Source organism: Epinephelus fuscoguttatus, linkage group LG7, assembly GCF_011397635.1.
Source record: "Epinephelus fuscoguttatus linkage group LG7, E.fuscoguttatus.final_Chr_v1".
Lineage (NCBI taxonomy): Eukaryota > Metazoa > Chordata > Actinopteri > Perciformes > Serranidae > Epinephelus > Epinephelus fuscoguttatus.
Genome location: NC_064758.1, coordinates 39,448,735 through 39,475,816, shown reverse-complemented (window position 1 = coordinate 39,475,816; position 27,082 = coordinate 39,448,735). Strand labels below are relative to the sequence as shown.

The following is a 27,082-nucleotide window of genomic DNA, read 5'->3' as shown; positions in this document are numbered from 1 at the left end:
AATGGTGTACATATTTATTGTCTTCAAGATAGCTGAAGTTACACATACACATATACTTACATATAGGCAAACATAAGCATGATATTAATTGCACATATGCCAAACACAAATGACTAACACCATAAAGACTTCCATTAAATTACATGACACAAAGTGCTGCAATCAAATGAAAAGCTAATCGACTGTGATTTATGACTACTGCAAAACGTACCACGAGGACACATTTGCACAGCGACACCATTCTGCCACCTTAGATGCATTTGTTACACTTACAATCAGTTCCCCACAGAACAGTAAAGATTGTGATTCTCCCATATGGCCCGATACATGACTGTTAGGATACATGTGTTTTAGTCTACATATAGCTTACATAAAGTTAAAAAGTGCAGTTTGTTATACGACCATGCTCCTCTTATCAGCTCTGTTCGGAGCTGTTAATCTTCATTTCATTAAGTACTTTTAACAGTGTCATTTCATATTATCATCTGCGTCACGACAGCTGCGTGATTTCTCCGGTATGAACTGTAAAAATAGATCCTGTGTGTGTGTTTTTAAATGTGTCTGACAAACTAACTGCTGAAAGCAAAGCATGGTACTGTCTACTGATGAAGCCCAGTGTGTTAGGTTGCAAGAACAGACAGAAGTCACATTAAATGTCTGTAGAAAAGGTTTCACACTCACATTGCTATACTTGTCAAGACATTTTTATGACCAAAAATATATATAAATATATATATATCTCAACAACCAAGCCTTTGACCAATTCAAATCACCACTTGTTCAACTACCTCCCCACCTTTCTCACAACTTGCTTTTATCCTTCCAGTCACTTTTCCTTCCGTATAGTAACTTCTAAACGGTAACAAAACAAATAAATGTAGTTAAAGTAATTCAATAAGGGTTGAGAGGGAGATGAGAGAGAGGGAGAGAGATAAATATAAAGATTGAGTGAGAGCAGGAAGGAGACAAGGAGTCTGTACAGGGAAACATCATTGTTGGTTTTGGTTTCATTTGGCCTTCTCGGCTGCAGGAGCAACGACGACTGGCTCTGTCTGGACCCCAGCATCTGTCGAGTTACGTTTCTGACCCTGAAATTAAAAGGGAGAAAAAATGTAAATGTTTGTTCGTTACAGCATCAACTAATCTTTTATTATAGGCTGCTGTCAGACCTAGAGTTGTCAGGCTTTGGTCTGAATCAGGGACTCATTTTGTTACAAAGTTGTATAATTGCCTAGAGTTGGTTCATGTTCTCACGGCAGCATTTTCAAGCAGACCAGATCAAATGCCTTGTGTGAGAAAGCTGCTCTTGATTGGTCAGAATTTCCACGTGGGAAAAATCCAGGAAGTAAAGCAAATGTTGAAGAAGAGTACACTTGCAAGATAAATGTGACACTTTGTAATGTCACAATGGAGGGACAACTACGCAGGTTGATTTTAGCGCTGCTCATCGTGGACTATATTGCTGTCATTGTTCATTTTAGTCAAAACATACAGTTTGAAAACGAGGCGCGGCTCCAACTAGAAAACAATGTTTTGATGCATTGGATGTGCTGAATGTGCATATTAAGGCAGTACAGGAGGAGGTGCACATTAATAATCCTCCAGGACCGTAACATACTCATGTTTAACCCAAACAATGTGTCATGTGACTGCAGTTGCTTCACATCCAGGTCGGAACACATTCTCACCACAAATGAATCGCACCAGAGTTCGTTTGTAACCAGACTGAGAGTCACAGGTATTTATCAGCTCCAGCACCGATTGGCATTGATGGAAACAAACACCTAGGTGAACGTGCTAATTAAGCTCCTTAACTGGGGAGATGCAATGACACGCTAATACAAAATACCATCCGTCTCTGCCCAAGCAGCGCTCAAACATCGAGCCAAATTAGTCTGCACTGCATTTAAAAGAGAGAGTGAATAAGTAAGATATATAAAAAATGTAACCACTGTAAATTTTCACAGGTTTCCATGCTGTTTTCTTCTGTTTCCTAACCTGATTTCCATCCTGTCTGTGAGGTCAAATGTGAACATGCAAAAATGTGAAATGGCCCATTCTACAGCCAGTGTTTGGTTCGTCCAATCTGGACTACTGTAAAACAACATGATGAACTCGGTGAAGGAGGACCTGCTCTGTATGCAAAGCTCTCAAATAATGGCTGGGAAACAGTCTTTGACCCTATGGGAGTTATGTGCTATGCAACATATCCTCATACAGCAGTTCATATGATACACTAGGAAGTGGCGTACCACAAATGATGTTTAGGTTTAGCCAAGTTAGGTTACTGTGGTTACGTTTAGGAGACAAATGACTCAAAGTTCAATCGAAGTTTACTCATTTCAGAAAACCAGTGTCCTGGGGAAAGTCCTGTGTTTTGTGACCCATCCTGCCTCCTATCTTAACTGCCTGGGGCCACTTCCTTCTTTACCACCATCAGCACATTGGTGACCTGATTGCAGCCTTTCAAAGTACGTGAGTCATGCATGTATTACTGGTTCATCATTATGTGGGATGTGTGTGAATTTTGGTGCACTACTTTTCCTGAAAACAACCTGGGGGGTATGACGCAGGCGCAGTGTAACCAGAGCTGCGATACTGGAGGATTACAGCAGGACAATGGCAGCCGATATACAACAGAATAATTGAATTAAAAAGCATTTGTTCAGAGTCTTTTATTAAAGATCTTTTCAGTTCTTGCAGAATTGTAATTCTCATCCATATCTCTATTTTTTGTATAAAATATATGACGGCCCAGGGCTGGCTGCGGACACCTCAGTGAACTGAATCAATCATCTTTATGTTCTATGATAGTGCTCCAGCCTTTTGGCAGGTGCAGACCAGATTTTACTGGGCAAGTAAGTACGAATAATCAGGAAAAAACACTCCAAGTGTGAAAAGTAAAAGAACTCAATGCAGATAAATCAGAATAAATAAACAAATAAATAAATAAATGAAACTTTTTGAAAAAATATCCCCCCCCCCCCCCCCCAAAAAAAAAACCCTCAAAATTATATATATTTTAAAAAAAAAAGAGAGAAAAGAAAATTACTAAATCAAAATAGTTGCCAATTCGTATTCTGTGAATCGGCTAATTGTTTAATTGACTAATTGCTAACTTTTTTTATGTATAACTATATTTATTTATAGCATATTTTATAAACTCTTATATTTTTTATGCAATAATCTTAATTTGTAGAGTAACTAGTAGGCTAGCTAAAGCTATTAGAGAAATGTTGTGAAGTATAAATTTCAATATTTCCCTCTGAAATATAGTGTTTTGAAAGTATGAAGTAACATGAAAAGAAAACACTCAAGTAAAGTGCAAGTACTTGAGTAAATGTAATTACTTACATTCCATCACTGGTTGTACTCCAATGATATGAAGCAACATGACGCTGTGACTTCTCCTCTTTTAAACCACCCTGTCACTGTGTAGATATAAACGGCTTATTCGAAGTTAAATAAAACACAATGATTCTTATTTTAAGATGAATATACTCTAATGAAAACATAAATATGAATATTATATACCCCTAAATCCTACACGCTGGACCTTTAAAGAGCCACATAAAATCTGAACTCATATCGAACCCATTAGGCTTTTTCCTGGCATTTGATTTAAGTCTCCTACAAACCTTGTTCTTGATGCTTTTTGCGGGGAACAATTTTCTAATTTGAGATCTTTGCTCTTTTTCCAGAAGTGCCTTCTCATTTTCTTACTTGAATCGTTTCACTGAACAGCATCCCTCGCGACACTGCGTGGAATATGTGTCCCCTGATTCAAGTCAAATTTATTAACTGCAAGTTATTAAAACCAAACCGTGCAAAACAATTCACATGCTGTGCACTGCACTGTGAAATAGGGCCCACACCTTTTGTGCCTTCATATGCTGCTGCTGCCATCTAGTGGTTAACGCAGGGCTATTAAAATTTGACCTGAATACACAGTCAGGGGGAAAAGTGTCACTCTCCTTACCAGGAATTTAAACAACAGCTGGACGGAGTTCCTCTTCTCTAGTTTCTTGGGCCCGCTGGCATCATCTGCAGCTTGGGAGGCCACTGAAGCCGGTTTGTTGTCTACAGACGCCTCTGCTGACTTGGCTGCTGCTTTGGGTTCCTCCTTGGGTTTGGCTGTCTCTGCTGCTGCAGCTGGGGCAGGGGTCGCCTTCTTGGGATCAGCAGCCTGATGGAAACACTGAATTATTCCAGTGCCAGAGCAGCCTTCTGTATCGTTACATAACAATATCTGATGTGCTCCACTCATTTAACGCAGATGGACTTTGAGATGACATCAGATGCAACATTTGAAGCGACATTAAGATGTACCAGCTGTTAGGACCCAGCGTGTCTCGGTGACTGCAACATTATGAGCGATGGTCGCAGAAGCACTGATATGTGTTGTTATGGTTTTCAAATATAATAAAAATGGAGAAAAAGTTGTTTAAGAGTAGGTTTAATACCAGATGTAATTGATGGAATTACTCTGGTTAATAATGCGTCTGGTCTCGAGAGGTAATTTTACAGTATTTACCACTCCAGCTGTTCTCCTGAGGAGCCGAACTCCACTTGTGGAGGCTGCCTGGACTTTTGTGGTCATGTGGTCTAACAGTACCTCAAATTCACATTAATCTGTTACTTTCTGTTTGGTAATTCATAGATTTTGAAACATTTAAAGAGAGAACAGGTCCTTACTTTGGGCTTGAAGAGAGAAAGGAAGGATTTTGAGCCTGTTTTCTTTTCCTCCTGAACAGGCGGTGGCGGTTCTGGCTTCGCAGCAGCCTCCAGAGTTCCGGCTTTTGAGGGATCCACCTTCTTTTATCAACACAGCAGAGAAGAAAACACACATCATGAGGTATTAACAAATTAAAGGCATGACAGTGATTGAAGCTGACAGAGTGAAGCCAGGAGCTGCCACCTGTGAAGTCAAAGATGATGTAAGAGTGGGGGAAAGTGGAGGATCAGAGCAGAGAGGAGGCAGAAAAACCTGAACCAGTCCCTGTACGAAGGAGGAATTGAGAAACCCACGCCACGTGCAGAAATGTAAAGAATGTTATTGAGGGAAATAGGAAAGGGAATGATTCAAACTCCGGTGAAGATTCTTTCTTTCTTTAAAGGAACAGTTTGACACTATAGGAAATAAGCCCTCTTCCTTTCTTGCAAAGAGATGAGAAGATCAAAACCATTTTCATTCCTATTAAATAAAATGCAGGCAACAGTTAGTTTAGCTTAGCATGATGAATGAAAATGGGAAACAACTAGCCTGGCTCCATCCAAAAGTTATGAAACCTCACTGTTTGATATGTTATATGTGTTTAATGGACATGGACTATCTGAAATATATACCTATACAATTACTTGACATTTCTAGAAAAATTACGTAACATAATAAATATACACCCTGGTCAGGTCACCAGATTATCACAGGGCTGACACATAAGGCCCTTTTACACTGAAGAAGTTCCTGGCACTATTTGGGGGGCAGGAACTACTACAGAAACGTCCTCTCGCTTGGCACTCTCAACTGCCGTGTCTCCACTGAGAGAGCGGAGTAGGAGGAAGGTTCCTGTAAAGTTACAGGGCTCTGGATGTGACGTAATCGTTGCGCGACCATTTTGACCGGGGCGACGTAGGGACGGCATTAGCGGTGTCTGTAATAACTCACTAAATGGCCGTGAAAAAAATATTTTTTCCAGCGGATGTCTTAGTTACAACATGATTTAGCTAACTGGAGTAGTTTCATGTCGTATCCGACAACAGGAGGCTTTTAACAGATGACGTCCTGATGTTAGCTTTCCTGCTGCTGTTAGCTGTCCCTGTCAGCTGATGCTTTCTAGACATCGTGATTTCCCAAAACTGAATAAATACCACACATAGCAACACAAAACTACTTTGCTAGCTCAATCATGTTGTAACTAAGATATCCGCTGGAACAAATATTTTTTTCATGGGCCATTTAGTGAGTTTTTTTACATGGCGGCGGAAGCTATATGAACAAGCTAACCCTCGTCTGCTGAGTTTTAAAAATGCCGGCTGTTTTGTCACTTTCTGTTGACGTCACATCCCTCCTTGAGTATATCCAATCAGCACCCAGTAAACCCCAAGCCCCAGCCAGGACTCTTTCGGGCCGTTCTGAGTACCTACTCCGAGGCAGGGACTTGTTTAGCCCCTGTAAAAGTTCCCGGAACTCTTTCCTTCGGGGGTGGCTCCTGCGGTGGAGACACGCACCAACGACCCCGGCCCCGTAAAATTACCCCAAAGTTCCTGCGGTGGAAATGGGCCTATGCCCCTTTTACACTGCCAGATTTTCGGCGAAAGTTGGGCCGTTTTGCCGGCAAGCTGCGAGCATTTAGACACACACAGGCAGATTGGCGAGTTGATCCAAGGTGCCCAATTTTCCGCCTCGTAGGGTAGTCATATTAGCAGAACCTTTTTGGTTTAAAAGAATGAGGCGCCCTTCCGCCACGGGAGGAGCTGTTGATGACTTGTTGGAGGAGCTGCTGATGACGCCACACGTGCGACCCACTGGCGGTGGACTAAACGCCCATTTATGCTCCCTTTACGTACGAAAATGTATACGTCCGTTTCAAACGATGTTACCGTCACTGCCCACATACTTCCATGCACCCTTTACGTTGGCATGGATGTTAACCAATATATCCACCAGGAGGCAGCCCAGAGTCAAAAGTTTATGACAACAACAAACTCAAAAACAAACATGGCGACTGTGGAGGAGATATTGATAATGTACCTCTTGCATAACAGACAAAAACAGAGGGACCCCAGTCAAAGGGCGCGAGGGTCGGCCCTGGGAGCGGAGTGGAGCCGGGAGGGCGGGGGGGCTCCACGGAGAGGGATACCCAAGCTTCGGGGGTATGTGCAGGGCTGGGAGTGCGGAGAGGGGAGGGGAAGAAATATAACAAAATAAGATGAAATAGGAAAAACCTGTCTCCCTCTTTTATTTTATTTTCAGTGTTTAATCAAAGCGGAGGCGGGAGGTCCGAGGCTTCCAGCGAGGGGAGAGGGAGAAATATAACAAAATAAGATAAAATTGGAAAAACCTGTCTCCCTCTTTTATTTTATTTTCAGCGTTTAAGGCGAAAAAGTTCCACCATTGTTATTTCTTCTTCGTGTCTCACTAGAGCTACGCATCAGGTAGTGACAGTAACACTGCCCCCACGGTTTCTGGTAGTACTGCTCCGTTTGGCCCATATCCGTAAGCTTTATGGAAACGTGCAGAAATACGGACGAAATGAACGCGGAGCACGGACAGAAGGCTCCGTCCGTATCCGGATCCGTATTTAACGTTGAGCATAAATGGGCCTTAACAGGAAACAGCTGATTGCAGGAATTAGCGAGCAGCTAGTAGCAAGAGGGAAACGCAAACCTGAAAGACACAGTAAAGATGAGCAACTGCGGAGACAAGGAACTGCGTGCCCTCCTCAGCCATTAACCGTCAAATGACGGGGACGGTGAAGCCAACTTATGAGAGAATCGCCGAAGGACTGACCAGCTACGGCTTCCCTCGGAGCAAGGCTGTTTACGTCACACGCTGAGCTACATGTTTTGTTACTTGCCCCCCCCCATTGCCCTGAAAAAGGCGCATTGAGTATGAACAAAAGTAGGTAGGTGCCATTTTGCCACACTCCCCGATTTTGTTTTTATACTGCCAATGCTGAACGAAGACTGATTGGGCTTTCCTGCAAATTTGCACAATTCCTGTTTAAAACGGGCTACAGAGACAGACAACCATTCACACCAATTAACCTGCATGTCTTTAGATTGTGGGAGGAAGCTGGAGTACCCAGAGAAAACCCCCCCCAGGGCTCCCCCACCCCACCACTGCAACATATCATCATGCATTTTTCATTTTACCGTCCATTCTGTTGCTTTCCCGTGTCGTTCAGAAGATGTTGTTCATCTGCCGTCTACACAGCATAAGAGGTGCTAATAGGTGGATTTTGTTTCCCTTGGACGGAGCCAGTGTAGCTGGTTCCTCCTCTTTCAGCCTCAATGTTAAGCTAAGCTAACCAGCTGCTCGCTGTTGCCTCACACCTAACAGAGTTATCCTCTCATCTAAGTCTGCAAGCCAGGAAATAAGCGAATTTCCCACAATGTCGAACTCCTTTATTTACCTCATCTTCTACCTCTGGCTGTGGTGCCGCATCCACCACCTGCTGGAAAGGAAAAATTATTTGTTTTCCCATCAATTCAAGTGCTGTATGAAATGCAGCAAATCAGGGACTGACTCATCTGTCATGATGGAAATATACCACAGACAACACTGGTGATACAATTTGAAAAATAATGACTGTAAATGCCAAATTTCATGTGTGTTAAATGAAATGAATGAAATATTATGTTTGGTTCAGCATAACATTTGGTAAATCTGGTACAACATCATGTCAGAGGTGCCTGTAGCGTGAAGAAAATTAAGAATTAATATTCCCGAGCACTTCCTGCTGATTTACCTGCTCCTCTACAACTGGCTGTGCCACCTCCTCTGCTGTCTCCTGAGGTTCAACATTATTTTCACTCTGAGCAGATGCAAATCAATCACAGCATGTGAGAAAAAATCAATTCGATTGAAACATAGTGATGTGATATAATCAAAGGATCAGACGATTATTCCACTTCCCTAAAAAAGACAAAACCCCCAAGATTGAGAACCGTCCTTTGATTTACCTGGACTTCTACAACAACTGGCTCTGGCACTTCCACTGGTGTCTCCTGCAGAGCAAAACTACTGTTTTTATTTTTGAATTGATGCAAATTAAGATGTGGAAATGTTGTAATTCACTGCATACAGCATGTCTGCAATGAGCACAGCTGTAATCCTTAAAAGATGATTCAAAGTAAGACCCACTGTGCTAGTGAGAAGTTTTCTGAGAGACTACTGAGATTCAAACTGACATTAAAATACATCCCCTGAATACAACTAAGAAGATTAAGCATGCTCTCTAGTTTACCTGTACTTCTACAACTGGTTGTACCTCTACTTCTACTGCTGGCTCTGGTGGTGCATCCTTGATTGTCTGCAGGACAGTGAAGGAATTCTTATTGTTAGTAAAAGGCAACAAGACAGACAGGAAATGTCCTCAAAAGCAGAGGAAAAGTTTTATTATAAAGTGATGAATATGTTAACTTGGTAATGCTGACTAAGATGAAGTGGTTAAAGAAATAGTTACACATTTTAGGGGGGATTTTTTTGCTGTCTTGTTGAGAGTTAGATGAGAAGATCAACCCTCACGTCTTCAAGCTAAGTATGGGGCTAAGGCCGGGAGGCAACTTAGCTTAGCTTAGCTTAGCTTAGTTTAGCTTAGCATAAAGACTGGAAGCAGAAGGAAAAGGTTAGCCTGGCTCTCTCCAAAGTTCACGAATAGACTTACCAGCACCTGTAAAGCTCACTAATTATGTTGCATGTCGTTTGTTTTAATTTCAAGGTTTTGTAGCTGGGTGCATTGACTTCCTGGAGTTTTAGCTGCATGCCTAGCAAGGAGGAACAGGACGACTTAACAGCAAAGATTAAACAATTTAATGTGTTTATTATTGAACTGTAGAGGCGCTGTAGAGCAGTGGCTCCCAGCTGGTGGGTCATGGTCCAAAAGTGGGTCACAGGTCCATTCTGACCGGACCGCAAGTGACTTTCAAACGTGTGTCCATTTTATTTTGTAAGTTAAGTAAATTTTCGGCACAGAACTTTTACTTTAAATGCAGTTTCCTGCTGTAGAGTGAGTGACTGATGGACAGCTGCTTGACAGAAGCCGCAAACTAGCTTAATGATGTAGCCAAACACAAGTATGACGCCGAATGTATTAAACTGTGTGGACCTCGAGCTAATGACTAAGCAGAAATCTGGACCTGTGGCTGCACCAGTTGGGAACCACTGCTGTAGAGGGTACTCTGTTTGGGCAGAGGCAGGCTAGGTGTCTCCCCCTGTTTCCAGTCTTTATGCTTAGCTAAGCTAACGGTCTCCCGGCTCTACCTTCATACTTAGCGCACAGACACCAGGCTCAAATGTTAACACAATTAAATGGCCATTTTTAGTGGATATCAGCCTCATAGATATGGGTTAGAAGGGTCTTGCTACACGGACTCGTAGGCTCAGAATGCCACTGTCAGCCCATTAAATGGCTAAGATTATAGACCTAATCACTGTGACGTTGTGGTAACAGCAACAATCACTTCCAGGTAGACAACTGGCAGTGGTTCGACCTATCTGACATTTCTGCTGTGCTAATTTTATGTACTAAATCTACTGGCAATACAGCTATGGATGGGGCTGCAGCAAAACGGATTTAAGCCACCTAGTATAATCGATATCGGCATAAATATATGCCATATTTAAATATTTGCTCAACTTTACCTTACTAACCAATTGAGGCAACGGTGGATCAGCAACTCCAGTGTTCTGCAAAGTAAAATGACGTTTTGATTTTTCTGTCAATTAAGTCTGGTGGCTCTAAGTTAACGGCTTCATTTGCCTGCAAGAAAGGCTGTCTGGCAGCAAGGTGAAGCACTAAAAATATTCTAAATATAGCGTAAATTTCAACTGATATTAATTTTTGGGAGGCCCATTTCTTAGAGGGCTAAACGCTAACCAAGTGAGGCAACATTTGCAACGTTTGATTTTATGTACATGGTGTGAGAGTTTTTTACTTGAAAGTTATTGTCAATTAACATTATGATTCTGTTGTTAGGTGGCAACAGAGTCCTCTGTTGCCACCTAACAACAGAATCACAATGTTTATTGTCAGGTGACATAACAGTTGTATAAAAGAGGAAGGAAGTTTGCATATGAAGGTGGCTGGGGGCGGTCAAACAAACACAGGACTTTCACCAGTGATACTGGGGTTTGTGTCCCTTGTGAAAAGTCAATGTTGAGTTATTTTAACTATCTGGCATTACATTATGTTAGTAAGAAATGGACTTATTTTAAGCCATGCCATTGTTTTTACTAAACCTAACCACGCATTGGCGCCTAAACCCAACAGAGGTGAAAGTGAAGCCTAATAAAACTGCTCCAGGCGCCGACAGGCATTTATTGGGCTGATAAGGGCTGTAAACCACTGATAACAACCATTTAATTTGATAACATTTGTAATTGGTGGCACAGATGTGAAGATAGTAGGCCCATTGACCTTCTCAACTAACTCAAGGCAAGCAAACAAAATAGTGTATCCCCCAAAATGTCAAACTAGTTTTTGCATTAAAGGAATCAATAATGCAGTTTTAATGTTGGGAACAAAATGCATGATGGAAATACGGACTGTGGTAGAAACAGCAATGGTAGTATGAGGCTTTTTTTCCAGGGAAAGTCACACTTTTATTGCGCATCTAACTGAGGGTCATATTTTTGAAAAAGAGCTACAAAAACTTGATTCTCTTGGACGAGGTTCAAAACAGGATAAAAAACAACTTCTAGACAATCGCTGCTGTCGGTTCCAGTTTGGAAACAGCCAATAGTTGAGTTTCTGCCACCTCCAGACAAACCAGCTGTTGTTCAGTTAGTAACAGGATGAGCCACGGTCAGTTTGAGAATATGATAATCTACTGTACCACTGCTGCAGTCTTGGCTGGGACATTGGCTCCACTTGCCGAAGCACCCTTGGCTTTCGGTACCTTGAAACCTAGCAGTACCTCAAATTCACATACAGTATATTTCACACTACGTTATAATCTGATCTCACAGTGCAACACTCACTCACTGAAAAGTCTACATGAATAACCTCCCCTTAAAATAATCATCTCATCTGGCAGTCTCCAGTTTGCTGTGTATTTACCTTTGGACGGAAGAGATTGCTCAGAGCAGCTTTGGCTGATTTTCCTTTCGGGGACCCGACTTCCTTTGCAGCAGCTTTTGGTTGTTCCTTTGGTGAGGCTTTGACAGGTTTGGCAGCTGGTTCTCCTTTGATTTCCACTTTCGGTGGCTCTGGGGGAGGTGGTGGTGGGACAGACATTCCTTTGGGTGCTGCGGGCGGCTCAGATACTTGTGCAACCTATTCAAGAGAGAATAGGTGTTGAATGAAACAGTCACACTTAACAGCAAATACATATTCAAACACAAAATGACAATTTAAGGTGGGGAATGGTACATGGTAAAGTCAGTTTAGCAACTTTGTTTTCATCCAAATCAGACTATTAAAAATGAGTTAGTATATAAAATGCAACATAAGCAAACAAAGTGGCATCTATGTAAGTTAACCGAACCCAGTAAATATAGCTTTTCTAATAAAATGAAAACAAATTAAAACACTTTATGGGTAATGTGCTCACAGTGGTGGTTGCTGCTGGTTGAGTCTCCTTCTGGGACTATTTGGCAACAGAAAAAGAAGCAGTTGGAAAGATTAAGTTCAAATGAAGCAAACAAAGATCTGCAAAAAAAGCTTGTGTTCGTGTATAAATGATTATTGGTTCTTTAGAAATAAAATATTCTCTTTTTTTGGATTAAGGAATATGGTAAATACAAGCAGAATGAGAAATGAACAGAGATGGATGCCAGTTAGCAACCTGAAGAAAAACCATGAGCCTTGTGTTTAATCAAATAAACATATATACATAGGTCTACTAGTTACATAATCAACTCCTGACATTACTAGGTTCATGGTTACAGCTTTGTAAACCAAAATATTTAAAATAATAATGAAAGAAAGTCAAACAAGAATATCAAAACCATTCTCAATAACCTTACGGTGGTACTATCAGTGCTGGGGAGTAACTAGTTACCATGAAACTTAAATTAGTAGCCCAGGCTACTATTTGCTTAAGTCAGTGAACTCAACAGGCCTATATCTGGGACAGGCCTTTAATTCCTTTCACACAAACTTGTTGCTCAGCAAAGATGGGTAATTCAATCAAATTGTTTATTTAAAGCAGTATGAGTATTACTTGTATAAAAAAGAGGCGTCAGATAATATATTAATCATAAATCATTAATTTGATCGAGCTCCGAGAGACAGCGAATCCGAAAGAGAGTTACGACACTTCTTTTACAGCATGCGGCATACCGACACAACACCTTACCCTATAGAGACAGAGCGTAACACGTCATAATCTGAAAGCCACGCCCCGAAAGGGGAAACAAGGCCCGCTTTCCCCTCACACTTTCCCCCTCCGTTTCCAGCCTGTTGAGTTCCAAATGCCGAAAAGTTGCTGTGTGGTGGGCTACACGGCCAATAAGGCTAAAAACCCAGAGCGGAAACGGCAAAAGTGGATACAGGCAATAAAACGTGAGGCTTCAACGGGGAAGAAATTGTGGGATCCTGACACTCGGTATGCCTATGTGTGCAGCAAACACTTTGTCAAACCCTCCAAATGTATTTTTTAGAGTAACAGTGAACTGTATTTATGTATGTTAAGCTAAAGCATTGACAGTATGAATGCAACTTCTGTTATAATTGTGCCCAGCGCTCTGGGATTCAAGCAGGCCATTCTAGCACTTCTATCAATCTACCAGCATGTAGAGGCATGTCTCAAAACAACAATGTGTGCCAGTAGTAGGAGCAGGCTGATGGCTGAGCATGCCGAAATGCTCATCTTCTTAAAAAAAGAATCTCCACATCATGTTTGTGGAGCAAGGTAAGGAGAAGGGACACTGAGGTAGACCAGCAACATTAAGCTTATCAATATACCGTTGCCTCTCTGGTAGGCATAGCATGCTGAAATAATCCTTTGCCATCTTATTATTAGCTAATTATTAGCTAGTTATAGCTAATAATTTTAGCTAGCTAGCTAGCTAGCAATTCAGTCGTGGAGACTTGGAGGCACCGTTGCAGAGGCAGAATGACAGCGAACAAGTGAAGAAGCGGAGGGGAAAGTGGGCCTCGTTTCCCATTTGGGGGCGTGGCTTTCAGATTATGACGCGTTGCGCTCTGTCTCTATTGAGACAATATTCATAACTTGGATTAATTTTAAAGAAAAACCCATTTGATTCTCTTGACCGAATATGAGTAACTTACAGAGTAATCAAGGAATGGACACATGTTATAATTATATGACCGCTTAAGAGGTACTACGTTTTTTCCATCTCCCTTGTTTACCAGGCTGGTAAATCTGAATAAATTACTGTCTGCTTTCATGCTCATGGTTTCAGTAAAAGGAAGTCAGCAATTGAATTGTGGAGAATCTAACCAATCTAACATGTAACATGTAGCATCTCCATACTGACCAAAGTTTAAACATTTATATTTGATGTGCGATCGAAGCACCTAACCAACGTTAGCTCAAGTGGGTAGTCAACAGCCGGTTTTATACATCCAAAAAACCTCAATAAAAATGAGCTGCCTGGCAACCAGACCAGGCTTCTAATTGAGACAGACCTTTATTTGTCCAAACATGTAGCTACATCAGGCTAGTAAAAGAGATTGGGAGTTTAATTGGGACAAGGCTTTTAATTTAAGTTTTACGGTACATGTAATGAAGTTACATTATTAAATTACAAGAAATATGTAATTATAATCAGTAACAGTTACTGAGAAAAATCTGTACTTAAATTACAGCTACTGACCAATATGTTGGTGATTACTATGGGGTTACATCTGAATATATTCTTTTTAGCAAAAAGCCTTTATGTAGGCTAAAACATAACATTTATTCTGTTGCTTTGCATCTTTACGCCGTGCAGGAATGCCTTCTTTTGGCATATATCTGGACAACACGGGTCCGCAAAGCAACTGAGACAAATCTGAGTGCAACTTTAAAGCAGCAGCTTTGTCACCTTGTTTAAAGTATTAGATAGAAAAGTAATTAAAAAATAAATATAATAATACATTGCATTACCGTGATGATGCCATTAAAATAGTTATATTCTTTTAAAAGGGTAAATAGCAATCTGTGAGTGTCATGGTCAGTTAATCATTTAACATGTTTAATATGTGATGTAATGTTTCATAAATATGTCTTCACCTGGTCTTTCGTGGCATCAGGAGTTGCTGCTTCCTTTTTGGTTGTTTTGGGAGTCATCTGTGCAACAAGGGAAGGAACATTAAATATCTTTAATCATTTTATTCATGCCACATACATAACAAGAAGAAAAACTTTCCTTTAAATGTTAAAGTGTATGCATTGATGTTATTTCATATAGCTGGCAATGAAGCTGCAGACTGAAACGTTCTGGATGAGCGTACATGGCTGATGTAACAGGCACAGAAAAATAATTATTTAGATAAAACAGAAGCCTTTCATGACTGCAGACTATGGCCTTTATGGTAAGCTAACTGAGGCACACTGAGGTCCCTGACAGAGCACATACAGTACATGCGCTGTCATTGTGACAGCCATTGTGCTCCGGCGATGGCGTAGGCCTGCCCTCGCTCTATCTTCACAAATCTCAACTTCCAACTGCACAGGCCTCCCTTGTGAGCTCACACTATGGGTTGAACAATAGGCCACCACATTCCCGCATGTTCAAAGACTTGATTAGCATGGGGCTAGGGCAATGGTAACTCTTTAAAACACCATGAGTCCAAAAGACAGCACGATGAAGAGGAAATACAATAGCTGCTTGTTGCATGGTTTTCCATCAGGCGCTGTCATCATGGCAGATTTTGTTATGGATACCTTTAGTGCCATAAATCTCGCCTCAAATAAGAGGAATCACCAATAAAATTTCAACACATCATCTTCACTGCTGAATTTATTACCACTGATCTCCTCTTTATCTGACAAATTAACAAATCTCTTGGCTTCAGTGAGGCTTTAAGTTAAAATTAGAACACACATTAACTTCAGCTGTTTGCCTTCAGAAATATTTGGAGATAACAAGTTAACAAGTAACATGTTTTTCCACTCTTGATTACAGCAATTCTTTAATTTATTTTCCCCAGCAGTCTAATTTTACAAGCAAATAAAATATCAAGTGCACATAAACCACACTTGATTACTAAAACTGTGCCACTTACAAGTGTTTTGAAGAAGTTCATAACTGGATTCTCTTCTGGGTTACCGTCCGTTTGGTTTTCCGCAGGTTGACCGTTTCCGTTCTCAGTTTCAGGAGCTCTCTCTTCCTCTGGCCCTGCGTTTGCAGTCACACTCTCTGGCACCGTCGATGTTTCTGATTCTGCCTTTAGGTTAGCTGTGTCCTATACACCATCACAAAGAATTAGCCTTTGAGAGTTATGTTAGAGCAGCGCAGCTGATAATGCAAGCAGTGAGTGTCTTAATCGCAGCATTGAGAAGGGCGCACAATTCCAACCATGCCTCTGCCTACTCGGGGCATTGTCAACAATCAGCCTTTTATTAATGTGTGTGTCCCACCCCTCACTCATTGATATTCAACAATGTGTGAGAGTTATGCCCTGAAAAATGTCAGAAAACTCAAATACCTTGCTGTTTTGACCGTGGTGAGTATCTTTGAAAATAAAGAACAGACCAACTCTGATTTTAAGATCATTTTTAGTGAATCTGTTCACTTCAGTTTTTCTTTGCTGTGATTCAAATTTCGTATTTCTTTTTAAACGAAGTCACTACTTCTCTTTCTTTTCTAAAAGCAGGTTTTATTTTATGGAGATACTTTTGTTTCTTTTAAGTTTTATTTCAAGTAAAATAAATTTGTGATTAACAATGTTTTTATTGTAGAAAACATGTGTCGCACACTCTGGCTCCAAATGCAATTCTATATGCATTACTTTTATTTATGATGATGACGCCCTTAACAATCTGAAAAAATGATTGATGATCTTAAAGAAGGCCTGAGAGCTGAAACGTCATCATCGAAATAAAAGACACTTGTTGTCTATATTCACGTTTACTGCCAGTGATCAGCACCTCGCTATAATCCTTGGTTAACTCACACCACACCTCTTAGGGTGCTGTCACACCTGCCCTGTTTGGTTCGGTTCAATCAAACTCAAGTTCATTTGCCCCCTCGGTGCGGTTCATTTGGGCAGGTGTGAACAAAGCAATCACACTCAGGTGTGCACCAAAACAACCAGACTGAGACCATCTTGAAGAGGTGGTCTCAGTCTGGTTACAAGCAAACTCTAGTTTGTGGTGAGAAGGTGTTCCGACCTGGATGTGAAGCAACTGCAGTCACATGACACATTGTTTGGGTTAAACATGAGCATGTTACAGTCCTGGAGGATTATTAATGTGCACCTCCTCCTGTACTGCCTTAATATGCACATTCAGCACATCCAATGCATCAAAACATTGTTTTCTAGTTGGAGCCGCGCCTCGTTTTCAAACTGTATGCTTTGACTAAAATGAACAATGACAGCAATATAGTCCACCATGAGCAGCGCTAAAATCAACCTGCGTAGTTGTCCCTCCATTGTGACATTAGAAAGTGTCACATTTATCTTGCAAGTGTACTCTTCTTCAACGTCTGCTTTACTTCCTGGATTTTTCCCACATGGAAATTCTGACCAATCAAGAGCAGCTTTCTCACACAAGGCATTTGATCTGGTCCGCTTGTAAATGCTGCCGTGAGAACACAAACCAACTCTAGGCAACTATACAACTTTGTGACAAAATGAGTCCCTGATTCAGACCAAAGGAGACGACTCTAGGTCTGAAAGCACCCTTATATTTGGATTTTATATTTATATATATATTAAAGTCAAAACAATTTTTACAAAATTTAGTACAAAAGTTTTTTTGCTCATCCGAAAGGTATTTTGGATATCCAACATGTTTGTTTGCTAGTCTGAAAGTGTTTCTTGCTGTTGAGCTGAATCTTGTGGGCGGGACCTACACTAAAAGATGTCAGACACGTCTCTATTGACTAGTTTCGACTGGAGTGACAGCATGCAGCATCCACTGTGGTGAACTAGTCAACTAGTTGTTGCATGCACAATGTCATGCAGGATAATAGTTAGCCTGTACACATAGCGTACCAATGACGAGGGACTAACTAGCAAAATTGAGCTGAGCTAGCAGCTGTAGTCTGACAAAATAATGTGTATTTTTAACCCATTACAATGTAAACAAAAGCGATCCACAAGCACCAGTTTAAACATATCACTCTTGCTAATACTAAAGAGGGATCTAAACCTCTGCATCAAATCAATTCCATACCTCCAGCGTAGTCTGACGTGCACTTCCCCAGAAATGTAACTACAGGTCATGGCGACACAGACCTCCTGTCTATTTCACAGATAAGAAACAATAAATTGTGAAGACAATAAATCCTCCACAAAATAGCATTTTAAGTCTTGTGTGTGATTTATCTGAGCTAATAGTATAGAGAAAGTCTGCTAGCTGCTAGGCTAATTTATACAATGTAAAATGCCATAGGCTTGTGCTAATAACATTAACATGTTGTACTTGTGGCGAAAATGTGTCCAGCAAAAGACAAATGTTTTGTCTGTGAATGCTGTGAGTTATAGTGAAGCTGATTTGTGTACTTGTGTTTGAAAGTGTCTCTATTAAGCCATGTTTAATGTGTGTTTAATGTGTGTTTTGAATCAACTAAACTTTACAGCACCTCACCACCAAACTCCACCACTGACACAAGTATAAATGCTCACAATGGCATAGGCCACGAGCGTAGGCTCTGCACTTCAAAACTGCATCTCTCCTTTACCACAGTGGATGTTGCCATGCTGTCGCTCAGACAAACAAAACTTTGGGATGTGCAAAGTTTCAAATTGACATTAATATGTTTTTAATCACAAACTTATTTTATTTCCAATAAAACATTTATTGATTTCTGTGTTGAAAGTTATGATCTCAACCCTTTTCTTTTTAATTGATTATAAAGCAACAAAAGTGACTCTATATAATGTTATTTGTCACTAAAATCAGACCAAGGGAATGCAAATAAATGAAACAAAATCTTTCATTTTTATTGGAAAATGTTTCAGCACTTCACAATCTGAGCTTTATTGGGTTGATGATATGTAAAAAAAAAAAAAAAAAAAAAAGGCACCGTACATAAATTATAAGACACAAATCCTTTTACAATCCAGTTGCAATTTGATTTGATTTTTATTTTGATCTCTTTTGGCTCGTTTTTTTTTATCTTCCAAGTGTCCACTTTTAAAACATTTAAGCATACAATAATTTATAAACAGTTACTACCACATATTAAACACATAATATCCTAAAGAGGTAGGCAGATATTTTTCAAAACAAAAGTTCAGACAATTCAGACAAACACTTCACATCTGTTCTTCCTTTGGGGCCACGTTGATATCAACAGTAACTCTGTGTCCCAGTGAAGAAAGCTGTAAACCACCAAGGCTGTACACTGATTCTTCAACAACTGACACACAAGCTGATTGTAACCTATCAACTAAAGCTTCCATGTCCGTGCTGGTGACACTTTGTGAGTCTGTTGTTGAATCCATTGAGTTCACGCTTGATTCATTCTCCTCAGTCTTTCCCTCTGGTGCGACCTCCTCTGAAGTCATAAGGTTAAATTCAGCTGCAACATGTTCTCTAATTATTTCTTCTGCGATGGAGTCAAGAACAGCCTCACTACATTCATCTAAAGTGGCATCTGTGGGGTTCTCCTCAATGGCAGTTAAAACAGCACCAGTATGATCTTGCAGTATCTCTTCTGTTATGTCTTCTCTAACTTCTATCGTCTTGACAATGACCACACGCATGTCGCTTTTTAGTGTTTGCTCAAGGAGGCTCACCACACGGTCATTAGAAATTGCGAGGGTGGAATCAGTTTGTTCAATACGTTCAGAGACTTCCACAGCAGTTCCTTCAGAGGTGTCTTTCAACAGCACTTTAGCTGGGGTGACATTCTCCTCTACAAGTTCTATGAGTTGGGCTGAAACACAAGACATAGACTCTTCTGTGGTGTCCGTTGCTGGTGCATCTGCAGGTTCCTTAACCATGTTCTCAGTTACTTTAGGTTTCACTGAAATAGCTTCAGCAACTGATTTTAGTATGTTCTCCAACACCTCCATGGTTACATCTTCTTGACAAGGGTTTGGATTCTCTAATGCAGGTTCGACTGAGATCACAGGGATTTGTTCAGGTGTTTTAGAGATTTCGGTTTGTGCCATAACTTCTAAACGTACTTCTGTTTTTCCTTCTGCCATGTCATTTTCTTCCACGAGTTCTTCAGAACTGGCAACCTCCAGTTCCAGTTCGTCTCCTCCAGTTGTATTTTCCTCAACACTTTCTGGCACTGCTTCGGTTTCATTTGATGAAGCCTCCATAGCTTCTTCGTTCATCTCCACAGCAGCTCTGTCAGCTGGCTCCTCTGGAATAGCGAGGCTTGCTCCTTGTTCTGTAGAAAGGGGCACAAAAGTTGATGCAGCGATCACCTCTTCTTCTTGGGGGGTGATGAGAGACTCCTGAGGATGAGTGATGGCACATAATTCAAATTCTAGAGAGAGGGCATCAATTGCTGCCTCCAATGTTACCTCAGTATCATCTCTGGCAATGACAGGACAAGGCTCTGCTTCTTGAACTCTTTCCAGTCCCACATCAGTCTTCACATCTTCACAAACCTCAACCTTGTCATCTGTAGTGACAACTTCAGGAATAGACCCAGGCTTGACTTCATCATCAGGAAAGCTTAATGTGTCTTTAGGAAGTTCCTCATTGGTGATAATGAGGGGATCCGCTACTGCCTCCATTATCACCTGAGCATTGTCTTTGGCAATGACGGGACTTGGCTGTGCTTCTTTAACCATTTCTGGTTTGGCGTCAGTTTTTGCAACTTCAGCAGCCTCAACGTTCTTATCTGTAGTGATAAATTCAGGAAAAAAGCTTAACTTATCCTCCTCAATGGTGATAAGCTCATTGGAAGGAGCCTTTACGATGAGAATTTCTTTCACAGGGCAACTTTTGCAGTTTCTCAAAGGCTCATTATCAAGTTCTTTGCGTATTCCTAGTACATCCTCGACTGCAACCACATCGTCAGTGGTGATCTTTTCATCAGTAGATTCCACCTTTACTAGATTTTCTGTCACAAGAGGGACAGAAAGTTCCTCTTGGTTTGCAGTCTGGTTGGCTAAGTGCTCTGTATTTGTCTCTTCAACAACCTCCTCAGCAATTACAACATCAAATTCATTCGACAGAGCTTCTTCAGTTTCTGCTGTCTCCATTATAACAGATTCTGCGCTAACAGGAAGTACTGTCACAAGAGGGACAGAGAGTCCCTGTTGGTTTGCAGGTGTAACATTTGACTCTTCACAACCAACCTCTGAGATTGCTTCCATCACCAAAGTCTCTAGCTCTTCGTCAAGGGAAGGAACATCATTTCCTTCCCCTGCCTCAGGAGTGGCAGCATTAGACTCAGGTTCAGCGGTTTCAATCAGCACTCCATCAGCTGCCATGTCTCCAGGTCCTTCACCATTGCCTTCAGTAATGACTTCATCTGCACTTGAGTCCGACGTGTTCACAGCAGCAAAGTCAATGGATTCAGAAGCAGTGGCGAAAACTGCCTCAACACAATCTGCCATCACTTTAGGAAGGCTGAAGGACACCTCGAATGGTATGGTTTCCTCAATATTATCTTCCTCTGCAACTATTTCATTGTCTATTATGGATTTATATGGGTTATATTTGGGTTCTGCAGCATTTTCTGGCTCAGTTTCTTTAAGTTCGTAGTTTTTGGCCTCAGTAACTTCCACCCATTCTGCTCTGAATACGACGTCCTCATACACAACTCTCTCCAGGACCACTTCCATTGGGACCTCTGTATTGGTGGTTGTATCATCATCATCTTCTCCAGTTTGCGTTGAAATATCTGCTTGCATTTTGCTGTCTGTTTGCGTTGATATTTCAACTTTTTGATATGGATATTCAAAGTCCAATTGGTGCACATTGACAATCACGATGGCAGCTTCTTCTCCACTTGAGGTCGACTCCTTTATCATGAAAATGAACATTTGTGTTTAGATAAAATACAGCAGTTTTTCGTTTCTGGGACACAATTAAGGACCAAGTGCTTGATCACATGGTGAGTCAGAGAGTAGAAAAATTTCTTTGAGTGATGTTATTGTTTCATGATTTCAGAAATTATTTCTTTGTCTTTTTTCAATTAGTTCTTGGAATGGTTCATGTACTGCTAAAAGTGGCTTACGTAACTGACTAAATCCAGATGATTGATTGATTGACTGATTGACAATTTGGCAGGCAGATTATTTTGTAGATTAGAGCAAATGTAAATGGATTAGATTGGCATTTTTCTACAAATCCTAAGAAAAGCCCAGAACCAACCAATGCATTAGTCCTTCTCTCGGTGCTTCCTGAATAACCCAACCTCCTCTGTAGCAATAAGCCAACAGATGTTAATCTTCAAAAATGACTTAAAAATATATGGTTTAACTTTGAAAAAAGGCTAAATTGTTCTCCAAAAGAGGTGGGCACTGTAGTTTTTAGTAAATGCTACTCAAACAGGAATAAATGCTGCATTTATTTCTATTTCTTGAAGACATTTATTGTACTGAGTATTTCAGGCAGCAGGACGATGTATGTGGAATTAAGTCAAAATAAATTACATTGCCAATATTAATTATAATGAAGGAACATGTCACCAAAGGCAACACTTAATGGTTTTCGTCTTTGCATGGGATTTGTGGACTTGATGACATACAGAACATGTCGCCGGACTCATCCTTTGAAAACAAACTTGAAAAGCGAACTTACAGGCTGTGCATCTTTGGCAGGAAGACTTACGTCTGTTGGTGCTTCTTTACTTTCTTTGACCTCATCCTTCTGGATGACAGTTTCAAGGTTTTCGGAAATAACTGGAGCTTCAGCAGGTTTGGAGTCTGTTTCGATTACGATGAAATCAGACGCCGCTGATTTTGTGTCGAGGTTTAAAGAGAGGGCCTCGCCATTTTGCTGGACTACAGTCTCACCATCAACTACAACAAAAGAAGAATTAAGGAGAGAATTAGAGGGACAGTTCAACCCAAAATTAAAAATACTTATATTTCTTCTTGCCTGTAATGCTGTTCAATGTAGATTGTTTTGGTGTGAGCTGCTAAGTATTGAAGATATCATATGTAGAGATGTCTGTCACTGTGGAATGTAATGGAATTAGATGGCACTCTGGTTATGGTGCTCAAAGTGCCAAAAAAACAGATAAATAAATAATAATTTGGAAAACTAGCAATGTCTCTTTCTAGGAATCAGGATCTAGTGACTTAAGATAATCCACAGACCTTGTTGTGAGCAGTTTCACGTAGGAATTATTTACAGCACCCGCCAATCGTATTACCACTCAGAAAGAGGCATGGGTATAGCTACATCACTTTGACTTTTACAAATCAAAATCACATTGTATTTTCATTGTCACTTATATGCTCGGTAAAGCCTGTTGTTAACTGTCAGTACATTTGGTCATGTTTTCGTTCATATTTTTGTTGTTGTTTTTTGTTATGAGCTTTTGTTTTGCGTTGCTATGTCTTTAAAATGGCAGTTCCGGGTCCATTCATTTGGAGAGTATCTACTCAAAGAAAGAAGCCAAAAAGGTCCCTCAAAACAGTGTTCTAAGAACAAGTATTGTGTACAGTTTTTGCAGTGTGGATAAAACAAAAATAGGGGTGTTTAGCACTATGAAAAAGTTCCTTTGGACGAAAATGCCAAATGTATTCCAGAAAGAAAATATTTGTTATTTATTGCTTACCACTGCTAGCTCACCTAACGCCACTGAGCTAGCTAATATTACAAATCAGCCAATTAGGATGCCATTCATGTTTACATCTCGCCCTGTCATGAGCATGAGCCTTTTGTCCATGAGTAGATGCATGCTTCCTTCTGGGCAGTGATACAGTTGTTGGGTGTAGGTCAGTAGAAAGAAAATAGTTCCTATTGCTAAATACTACTAGCTCACCTAACACCACCAAGCTAGCTAACGTTACAGTTCAGCCAATAAGGACACCATAAATGTTTATATGTTTTACAATGAGCATGAGCCTCTTGTCTGTGAGTTGATGCACACGTCCTTCTGCACAGTGATACGGTTGGTAGGTGTAGGTCGGTAGAAAGAGTAAAGTTCCTACATGAAACTGCTCACAACAGGTCTAAGAAGTAACCAGGTCATGATTTCTGGAAGCGGTTGAGTTTTCAGGTTTTTTTGCGATTTAAGCACCACAAGATTAATGCCATCTAGTTTTATTGTACTGGAGAGAAGGCAGGCATCTCTACGGCTGATATCTGGAAAAATATGTATTTTTGATTTTGGGGTGAACTGTACCTTTAACCAAGCTCTGATCTCTGTTATTTTCATGCTGCAATAATTCCTCTTATAATTACTCAAGTGTGTACATCTGCTTTACCAAGGAAGTTTACTGTTGACACTATAATCGATATCAATGTTGATTTAAATGTTGGGCTCTTTGCATGTGACATTAAACTCATGCATGATATTGAGGCTACTTGTGCGGTGCTCCATGAAGTAAACATGGGCAAGTCAAAGCAAGAAAGTGACATTATCTTTATCAACATTAGCTCAACATTAGCTCTTAGACAAACTCAGGTGTCAGTGGGAATCATGCAGCACTATTGTCACCACAGAGACACAAACCGAACCGTGACAGGTCAAATAGTCCTTGTCAGTGTCTCAGACTACGCCTATAGTTTACATTGGAAGACTCAAGACACAGTCCAGCTGTGAGTCACGCTGTTTGCAGAGCATTATAAAAGTCCAAAAGACTAATCTAACATAAACACGCAAAGTTCAGTTGATTTTGTCTGTCACAGAATGATGTGCAGGATTTTCCAACAAAGTCAGATGCAATGAAACAGAACAAAGAGCCGAAAAATAAGTCTTATTATCAGATCCTACAAATCTGAAGAGAACTGCAAAGTGTTGCTCCGTTTATATTCACCTTCGTTCATATGCTACATATTGTGTTGTTTTACAGTTAAATCCTCATCATGCATTACTCACCAGAATATTTATGTTAACAATTACAAAATCTCACCAGCAATCTCCAACCCATTAGATGTGATGTTTGCAGAGAGGCCATTTGCTGATCCATTTTTATGCTTCTCGTTTATCGTCCCACCCTATGGACGATGATAAAGAAATATAGGTCCATGTTAGCACCACGAGACTTCATCTACAGTAGTTTACAGTGAGTTTATTGACTGTAAAGAGCCTCCTGAACAATTCAGCATTATGAAAAAGGGCTCAAACCTTTAGTCCGACTAACATATATTTCCATGTGCATCTAAGCACTAATTTCGAGGCAGCAAAGTCATATACTGTGCAGTTATATTTATTTTATTTAACCCATATTTAACCAGGTAAGTCCTGTTGAGATCGTCGATCTCTTTGCAAGGGAGACCTGGCCAAGACAGCAGCACACAAAAAGTTACAGCCAAACTACCGCACCATAAAAACCCATTAGATACACAGTGACATGTAGAAATATTAGAGCACCTATGTACGATGACAAGACTCGATCACCTCAGTCATCCTTGTACTTATGAGAGCTTTAGAGCTAGGTAGAGAGACCAGTTAACGTAGCTTTCTTTCCCAGCTCAGAACAGACAACAACACTAAGTCTAGCTACAGTCAGATCTCTGTTCAAGCAAAGTGCAAACGTACGAAGGGAGTTTACCCAGTGTGGCTTTATAAATGAGCAAATACAAGTGACTGAGCCTACGGAAGGTCAAAGAAGGCTAACCAGCGCTGGAATAAAGTATCACAGCATTGCAGATTTTTGTTGTTTAACTTTTAAAAGAAGTTACCTTGGTCTGCTCTTTGTTCTTGGAGTTATCGTTTCCCATGTTTTTCCCAGTCGAGACCTCCAGACACAAGCTCTTTAACTCAACTGAAACAAAAAGAAAAAAAAAAACAGAAATGATCTGCTATGCTGCATAAACAAGAAATGACACAATGCAAATAGTGAGTAACTTCTCTCATGAGTCTGTTGAATCTAACCATCTGTTCACACAGTAGTTTGGCACTGTCTTAATGTCATTTAAATATCTTACCTCGCTAAACCTCTGCAAGCGTTTCAAGTGATATCCTCCTTGAGAAGAAATATGTAAAGAGTGTGTCACAGTGTCAGAGAGATTGGCTTCCTGCTCCAACTCTACTGTGTATATCAGCTGCTCTTAACAGGGTATTTAATGTGTGCTTTAAAAATGGGTGGGACTGTTTTTAAGTAATCACCTGGGCCTGCTCCTGTGAAGAGTCCACTATCCGCCCCGACAGAGTGTCAGTGATCTTTAATAAAAGCTCATGATTAGCTCAGGGTAATCTTTCTGTGACTTCTCTGATAATACCCCGACATGATCATAACCTGGTGACACTTTAATCAGTCACACGGCGATAAGGCGGTGCAGCACTCTGTTGTTTACAAATGCAACTGTGCAGTTACAGGATGTGTGTGAAGGATACTGAGCTGTGACACTTTCACACGGTCAAAACAAAATGTTTGCACTCACAGCCAGGTTAGATTTTTTTTTTTTTTACTTTTAGATAGAGAAGTGCAAACGTCATTATGATCAGGTAGGTTTGGGTTTTTTTTTACAGAATCTGTTTGTTGATGGTGAGAACATTTAAAAAACAATCACACTGACATGCCTAAAAATACCTGCTATATTTCTTTGATATTATTTGATAAAAGAGCTGTTTGAGTTGCAAAGAGCTTTTTTTTTTTTGCTTTATTATCACAGCTAATCAAGACAAACAAAGAGCTCTGTAATGACATCATCCGTCAGTAAAGACTTCCACGTTGTCATATTTAAATGCCTTTGATGGCCTGTCAATGCATCAATACAAACAGGCCCGTCTGAGAGGCGTTCGCAGATCAAAGACAAACTGACTTTAGTTCACCAACTGATTCCTTCCTTCTTTTGTCACCATCATCTTTATGTGTCGTTCACCGCTTTCGTGAGTAAATGTGCTGTGATCATGCTGACAAAAGCCTATTTATGCAAATCAACCAAAGTATCTGAATGTGTTTTAAACAACTGTAAAACTTCAAATGTGCAGTTGGCCTATTTATTGACTTTATTATGACGAGGCTTTGGAATCCATGAACACAATGTCCCAATTGTAGCCTATAGCCTGCACATTGAGGTGGGAGTTGGATTCCCCTGTTTGGATTGTGCACTTTTGACTCCATGCACGGTCTGCAGCTGAGAGACCTCAAGCAAACTCTTCATGATGCACCAACGCATGGTTTCCTGCTAGTTTTATCTGTGGCAC

At 40.5% G+C, this 27,082-nt stretch overlaps 1 protein-coding gene across 11 annotated transcripts; it reads right to left on the bottom strand.

Moving 5' to 3' along the window:
• Positions 1 to 26,006, bottom strand: bcas1 (brain enriched myelin associated protein 1). Of its 11 annotated transcripts, none has more exons than XM_049581394.1 (16): positions 25,861 to 26,006; positions 25,615 to 25,697; positions 24,843 to 24,927; positions 22,588 to 22,778; positions 15,900 to 16,079; positions 14,905 to 14,961; positions 12,277 to 12,312; positions 11,784 to 11,999; positions 8,970 to 9,035; positions 8,686 to 8,730; positions 8,472 to 8,537; positions 8,136 to 8,177; positions 4,696 to 4,815; positions 4,535 to 4,615; positions 3,980 to 4,186; positions 1 to 1,088 (listed from the first exon to the last, which is right to left on the bottom strand). In XM_049581394.1, the coding sequence occupies exons 2-16, from the start codon at positions 25,651 to 25,653 to the stop codon at positions 1,008 to 1,010; spliced, it is 1,512 nt and encodes a 503-aa protein (XP_049437351.1). In that variant the 5' UTR covers positions 25,654 to 25,697; positions 25,861 to 26,006; the 3' UTR covers positions 1 to 1,007. The 11 variants fall into 11 exon arrangements, with proteins under 11 accessions (XP_049437351.1, XP_049437354.1, XP_049437352.1 ...); XM_049581397.1 differs by having other exon boundaries at positions 4,696 to 4,812; XM_049581395.1 differs by having other exon boundaries at positions 8,136 to 8,174.
• Between the last annotated feature and the right edge of the window lie 1,076 nt (positions 26,007 to 27,082).

What these genes read in the sequence shown, in the direction of transcription:
- bcas1 (XM_049581394.1), bottom strand. Translation starts at nt 25,653, where the DNA reads ATGGGAAACGATAACTCCAAGAACAAAGAGCAGACCAAG. An exon ending in GTAAAGAAGCACCAACAGAC is followed by an intron (nt 16,080 to 22,587) that starts GTAAGTCTTCCT and finishes GATGGTGTATAG; the next exon opens with GACACAGCTAACCTAAAGGC. An exon ending in TTTCTCTCTTCAAGCCCAAA is followed by an intron (nt 4,616 to 4,695) that starts GTAAGGACCTGT and finishes TGTGAATTTGAG; the next exon opens with GTACTGTTAGACCACATGAC.